The sequence below is a fragment of the Anarhichas minor genome, unplaced genomic scaffold (assembly GCF_050575085.1).
Source record: "Anarhichas minor isolate MPS153535 unplaced genomic scaffold, ASM5057508v1 ptg000011l, whole genome shotgun sequence".
NCBI lineage: Eukaryota > Metazoa > Chordata > Actinopteri > Perciformes > Anarhichadidae > Anarhichas > Anarhichas minor.
Genome location: NW_027466457.1, coordinates 2,088,184 through 2,095,722, shown reverse-complemented (window position 1 = coordinate 2,095,722; position 7,539 = coordinate 2,088,184). Strand labels below are relative to the sequence as shown.

The following is a 7,539-nucleotide window of genomic DNA, read 5'->3' as shown; positions in this document are numbered from 1 at the left end:
GAGATCCTGCTTAAATAAATCACGCAGATATGCACATCATGCATCTGTTCAAAAGAATGAGACTGAATTCCCTCCACTGTCTGGTTAAGCTCCAGCCATATGCTGAAGCAGCAAAATGTTTTTCATTAGTGGTTGCTTAAACTGGTTTGAAATGTGGAGAGGGGCGGGGATGTATGTAAACCGCAGCACTCCGCCCTCACACATTCATTCCGATGTGATATGATGAGAGCAAGCACTTCGCGCTGCTCGCCCATTCAACTTCAAGCTGCTAAATGTTTCGCTGAAACGTTAGGAGGATATTCAACCACCATCTCTAATCTTAACTGACCGTGTGACCCAACACAAGAGGCTGGGGCAAAACCATATCACACGGTGCATTTCATCAGAAAAAAAAATAAAATCAAAAAAAATTCACCAAAGGCTTTGAATGTCATGACTTTCCTAATAATGATCAGATGCTCTTAAGCTCTCCCTTTAGCCAATTTAAAGGTGATCCTCGCCACAAAGCACTGAGCACGCTTGAGTCAATAAGCCAGTTAGCAAGGAAAGTAAAAAGAATTCAATTCTTGACTTATTTAATAGGGGATTTGGTGTGGCAGGTCACGGGGTGTAATCCCGGAGATTGGACACTGATTCTTTAATTGACTGACTCGACAGTACATCTCCTTCCTCCCCTCCCTGATTTTGTCTTGTAAGAGGGTCTCCCTTGTGTAGCAGTGAATATCAATCGCCCACTCCCCCCCCCCCCCCTCTCAACTTCTGCTCCATGGAAGCCAGATGGAGATGGAGAGTACAGTGCTTCAATAAACTAAGCATCCTGCTTTCTTTTCTTTCATGGCTAAGAGAGGGCAATGCAGCACCCATTAACAATATCTCATTCATTAGCAAATAGAAACCGCCCCAGTCAATTTAAAAAACAATGAGCCTCCATATCAGGAAATTGGCAAAGGCAGGCTAATGAAACCACAGTGGCCGTTGGAAAAAGGGCGGCAGTTTGGTGGCTGTGTGCCTTGCTCAGGTCTCAGCGGTGCATGCGGTGGATCTCTTACAGCAGCCACAGCTTCGGTCACATTGTGCAGAGGCTGCTTGTTTTTCTGCTGCCTGCCTCTGAGAAAGCCGGTGTCTGTCTTTAGACAAAGCCATGAGGGTGATTGCAGTTGCTTTTAAAAACTGCATCATCCTAGGAACACTGTGGTGGAGAATTACACTGCGTAACCTCTCACATTCAACAACAGCAACCATCTGCCTACTAAAAGAAGCCAAGAAAGTATAGTGTGCTGACAATAAGGTCCGTTTTGTGCAATTTGTGCACTATTCCAAAGCGTTACTTGAGATAAGTGCTGAGATAAGAGCTGACGAGATTGTGATTCTGTCACCAGTAGTTAAAAGAAATGTCTTATCTGTCTCTGGAGTATATATTGTAATGGTACATCCTCAACTGCAATCTTACCGCAGGCCAAATTGTAGCGTTCTAAGTAGAGAAAAGCAAATGCTGGGCTTCTTGAACAGATGACAGTTCCTGGATTCAAGGCAGGTATCGACAGTTCAGTGTGCATACGTGCTCACCACCAGAATAGTAATTAAGACCATTATGCCCCCTTCTTATGATCTGCTCCACGCTAAACATACGAGCGCACACGTGTCCAACGAACACTCACTCTTGCACAGATGTCTTCATCATGAGAGGATGAATTCATCCCTATAGATCTCGCCTGCCCTCTCACTGGATCCCTGAGGATGAGAAATTGTCAGGCCCTGTGAAATAACGCTAATGGAAGCTCTGCACATTCATTATTCAGTCCAGGAAACAGAGTGCTGCAAAGTGTCAAGGGACCTATGAGTTATTGCTCATCGTGAACTAACCTTACCGCGAGGGAAGTGACAGAAGCCCACTGAACTTTCTCCTCCTCTGCCATCCCCCCCCCCCCCCCCCCCCCCCCCATCCATTTATCTCTCCTTTGTGTCCCTCTGTCCATCTGCAGGGTTTTGGCAGGCACCACACAGAGAACCCGAGATTGCATCACAGCTGTGGCGTGGTCAGACGACCGGTGATGGGTGTAGTGTGACGCTGCGGACAGAATGACTGACGGTCTGGCCTCTCTTGTGTCACTGCAGCGCTTGACCACGGACAGTCATGAGTGGTGGAGAAAGGTTTTCCCTGTGTTACGGCCCTCCTGGGACTGCTGGGGGATTTACGAGGAAAGCATGAAGGAGGAATGCAGGGGGGGCTAGGTTCGCTGACCTGCAGATAACACATGGCAAGAAACAGATAGGTTTGATATGTGAACATGCCCGCACTTGTGCTTAGGGTAAAGGGACACCGAGAGCCACTAAATACAGTCACTCCACACTCCTAAAAAGCAACACACATCAGACAGAATTCCAGCAATGCACTTAAGCCGTCTTCATTTCCTATGTCTAGACCTCGGAAGTCTTGCCGTTACTCAACTTTACAGTGAAAGTGAAGGGAAGCAGCCAGACCTATAGGCCTTTTCTTTTAAATCAGAGCTACAGAGAAAAGCAGAGAGATAACATGCCACAATGATGTACAGCACACATTCATGCAAACTTAAAACACTTGGAAGTATCCTTTCTATGCCCATACTTGAATAGCCTATTTAGTGAGCCTGTTTAGTATCCTTAACTATCTGCATTTCTGGGACACTGTGTGCAATTTGCAAAGGCTAATTTGTTTTTAACAGCTCTTAAAACCAGATGGAAAAACCCCACCCCCACAAGGACCCACTCTTTTGTCTGCCATAGAGAAACACGCTCGGCCATGCACCACTACACAAACCATTTCTTGAGATTCTAGGACTTGAAAATGCTTCTCTACTCGTGCGCGACCCGAGGATTTTTTTTCGTTCCTTCTGCACTGCTACTGCTGTCAATCTGCATTGCAGAATCAAACGCAGGCAGGGAATTGAACAAATTATTCAGCTGATGGCAAAAAAACAAAACAAAAAGAAACATCCATCTTTGCAAAGCACAAGTGAGGGCTACATGAACAATATGACCACATCAGAATCAATTCACCTGCCTGTCGGCCAGAAGTTGTTTCCCCATCTACCTAACTGTTACTATATTAAAAGATACAGGTTTTGTGAAGTTCGGTATATGTTTCCCTTCAGGCTTTGAATATCAGCATGAAGATAACAGAGCTCCGTGAAGCTCCAGGCGTTTAAAGCATACATTAGCAGACCTCTAATTTACCGAGTGTAATTGAGTATTCTCGTCTGCGGCCGTCTTTTAGACTCGGGCAATTTAGCATGCCGGCATGTTGCTATAAAGCTGACCCAATTAATTTGATTAGCAAACTAACGTTCAAGATACAGAGTTCAACAACATGAGTCGAATGGTAAAGAGTTGGGGGGGATGCTAATGAGGAATAAGTAAATGAGGGAGATGTGTATAGAGGAGTTTGTGTGTTATATTTGGTTGAACAAAAGCCTTGGACAAGGATGAAACAAGCAGGAGTTGACTTTATTGAGTAAGTATCTGATCAAATACTAAGCAGAGATGTATGTTTTCATGAATACAAAACGAGGTATTTGTATCAAGTACATCATGAGTGAGCAAACTCCATTTGCTGCTGAAGATGCTGAGATATGGAGGAAAGATGTGTAAAAAGCTCGTACGTGAACCTTGTGTTGTGTTTTTTTCATGTATAGACTAATTTTTAATATAATTGGAGATAATACAGGAAAGGAAGGAAATGTCTTTGTACCTGTAGGTCTAAATGATAAGGTGTTCGAAATACACTTAAATGATTTGGTATCTGCAAGCACAAAATGTGCCATCTTGTAGATTATTTAAAATGTCTCTTTTTTCAGCCTTAAAAAAAAGAATTTGTGGAATGGGAGGAACCGCCAGATTGCTGCAAGTTCTGTGTTGTCTGTAAGTCTCAGTCCAGTCACACATCTTTAGTGTTTAGTCTCCAGCACACTGGCTTGAATTGCTGATAATAACATTTGAGGGTGTTAATGCTAAACTAAATACAGTAATCACAGTTAATATGTGGTTGCATTGGTTTCCATTCAATGAGAGGTCAACAAATAATCAGCTATCTTTTCCTCGTGCTTGTTTCAGGAGTTTTTTTCCCTTCAGTCGGGTTATATCAGCAGTGAATCATATGATAGATGTCAGGTGACTAACTTGGCTAGTCTGGAACATGGCATAATTAGGGCATAAATGGTTGCCTTGTCTGTATGTGTTGGATGATTGTCCTAAAACTGGAGATGTAAAAAGAGCAATTATGTCCAACGTTCTTCGCCCCAATATGGATGAGAACACCCCGAAACAGTTATTTCGTATCCAATGTAATGGAGTACAGAGCCATACCAAAATGAAAAGGATTCTAAGTGCTTTCTGTGATCTACAATGACCGCAAGGTCCATGAATTAGAAATAGAAGAAAAGGGTGGGCGAATGTTTTGCACAAATTTGGGCAAACTGGGATCAGGCATCCATTCCTGCCTGCTTTTGCCCCGCTGACATGATGTTGCGTTGGTACACAGGCACGGAATGTCATTTGTTTAAAACAGTGACATTATTTCCAAAGTATTTCTGCCCTGGGTATCAATTATCATAATGGCTGCCTTTGCCAATGCCACGCAATCCTCTCACATCACACGCACACACACACACACTCCGGTGCGGTACACTTGCTCCGCTCCTCTCTGAACCCCCCCTTCCCACGATCCGCCCACCACCTCGGGACTGGAGTCACGTGTCTCGCCGCCCAGTGTCTCTCCGCGAGCCGACACCACCACAAATCAAACTCACCCACCGCCCGGTGGAGAGAGAGAGAGAGGGATGAGAGACGGAGAGGTGCACGTGGACAGAGAGCACCTACGACGCCAGTGGGTTATAATGGAGACGGTTCAATAGAAGCTTTCCGCGGTGGTGATCCGAAATGAGACGTTTCCCGCAGAGGAGGGATGTAACGAGGCATCTGAACAGGACGGCAGATGAGATTCAAACAGTTTCGGAGACTCTCTTCTTCCGGTGATCTCAAACAGTCCGCCCTGTGAGCCGCTGGGTCTTGGGCGGTGTACGGGACAGGGGGCGCACGGCTAACCGCCGCTCCAGCTCAAAGGTGGATTGAAGAAAATGAATAATTGCCGTCTTAATTCAACCTGCAGGAGCTCTGTGGGTCCCCGAGGGGGAAGAGTGGTCTTCACCATGAGGGCTTTTTCAGCAAACTTGTTCGCCCTCCTTTTCCTGTGCGCCCTTGCAAGTGTTTTCTACGTGTGGAGCGCACTGGAGAACCGTTTGGAGCGACACAAACGTGGGTTCCCAGTACCGGGCGGAGGCTCTTCCCACCACGGTCTCCCAGTGGACCTCTCCGCCAAAACTTTCCGGGCATTGCTCGCTGTCCCGGCGGCACAGAGACCGCACTTGGGGGGCAGACTTGAGGCTCCCAACCTCACTGATCAAACTGCCTCCGCAGGAACTCGAGATTACCATGTGAATGGGGATAACAAGAGGTCAGCGCTGCGGGAGGGCCCGGTCAAGTTGGGCTCCCCGGTGGAGGATGGGATATTTTGGAGTGAACGTCTGGAGGGTCTCCTCCCCGCGGGCTTCACGGAGGAATATGCTCGGGCTTGGCGAGAGAGAGCCAGGGCGCACCGAATAGTGAAGCTGGAGCCCGGATGCGGCAGGATATCGAATCAGCTCGCCACTTTTGCAGACGGGACGAAAGCGTGTGTGCGTTACGGGATAAACGCGGATCAGGTGCAAGGGGAAACTTTGACTTATTACCTCGCCAGTTTGCTGGGCATCACAAACCTGCCTCCTCTAATACTGTCCCAGCTGAACGGCGACGGTGAGCAATGGGCGGCTGTGAGGACGCGGATCGGTGGATTACAGTGGAGTGATCGCGCCGTGGTTTCTCTCACCGAGTGGGTCTCCAACCTGACCGGGGTGGTCACACCGGCGCCGCTCAGACAGGAGAGCGGCGGGCTGCATCCCGTGCTCCCGGAGCTCTGGAGCAAGACGACGGCGGAGCTACTGGAGCTGATGCAGTGGACCGACCTGATCATGTTCGACTACCTGACTGCGAACTTCGACAGACTCGTCAGCAATCTGTTCAGCCTGCAGTGGGACTCGCGCGTCATGGAGAGGGACACCAACAACCTCCTGAAAACACCCCGCGGTGACCTTGTGTTCATAGACAACGAGGCCGGGCTCGTGCACGGCTTTCGGGTGTTAAACATGTGGGAGAAGTATCACAACACGGTGCTGGGGTCCGTGTGCGTGTTCAGGAAAAGGACCGTGCAGCGCGTGGCGGAGCTGCACAGGCGCAGAGACGCCAGGACAAGGCTTCTGGAGCTCTACAGAGACAGCGAGCCATTGTCTCTGGAACTGGGATTTCTCTCAGACGAGCACGCTGGCATTCTCCAGGACAGGATAGACAGATTACACAGACACATTTTGCATTGCAAAGGAAAGTACGGCCAGCTGTGAACAAACGGGCTCTGCAAACGCGATTTGGCACACCTGTGCTAAACTGATGCGCATTACACTAACTGTCTTGAATACCCAGTTGAACTACCTCTTGTGAATAGAATGCGATGTCTATACTTTATAAATAAGTACATTTGACACATGTTTATAAGCTCCCTGCTGAGATTTCCACTGTATGCCTCACAGAGAGGAATTATTAAGGCTAGTCTCTCTCCTGTCTTACTTCACCCCACTAATGCTCACCGAATAGGATTCAATATAAAGAGTAGTATGTTGTGACCAGGGTATCATACCGCAGCCCGTCCATGTGTATTTGGATGCTTGCCTTGTGTTCAGCAATCCTAATGATAAACTCCTAAGCCTTAACATAAGTTGACTCTTGGAATTCTGTATTTCTGTTGACATCTGGCTCGCTTTATATATAAAGTTGTTTGCACAGTGCACTGTGATAGCAGCGCCTGCACTCCTGTAATTGTGTTTGAATTGCATATTCAGCCTTAAAGTCAGAGGTGTACCATGCCACTTGTACATGTTGTAAGTACGCTGTAAATATTGTCTGCCGACCTGTTTTGGAAATGTGATGCTCCACTAATTTAACGTGCATTGTAACATTCCAAATTCTCTTGTCCTTTTTGATAAATACACTGTAATTTAATTTAACTGCTGTCAAACTGTGTTTTGTTATGCAGTTACTTAACTGCCTTATTAGAGTGCATCAAATATGTATCTACTCTGCCTCTGTATAGGCCACCTCCTGCCTCTGTACTTGCCCATTACAGTGCTCTCATTGTGCTGTGGACATATCTTGTGCTGGCACACTGTTCCCCATGAGCCATTCTGTCAGCCACTCGCACGCTACAACAGGAATCTCTAATCCCCGATATAATCTCACCCAGAATGATAAAGTGAAGGAGACAACTGACATCACTTGACGTCCTTTGAAAAGGACTATGTCACAATGGAGTGCTTTTCACAACCAGAAGACAGATTGCAGAATATTTGTCAGTCGATAAATATTAAATGGTCAACCTATACGGCCAAGGCTGGAAGCTTTATTGGTTCAATCTGTTCA

At 46.9% G+C, this 7,539-nt stretch overlaps 1 protein-coding gene across 1 annotated transcript; it reads left to right on the top strand.

Moving 5' to 3' along the window:
• The first annotated feature begins 5,183 nt into the window (after nt 1–5,183).
• On the top strand, nt 5,184–6,467 carry fjx1 (four-jointed box kinase 1). Its single transcript, XM_076089043.1, has one exon. It carries the CDS (start codon nt 5,184–5,186, stop codon nt 6,465–6,467), a length of 1,284 nt encoding a protein of 427 aa, XP_075945158.1.
• The last annotated feature ends 1,072 nt before the right edge of the window (nt 6,468–7,539 follow it).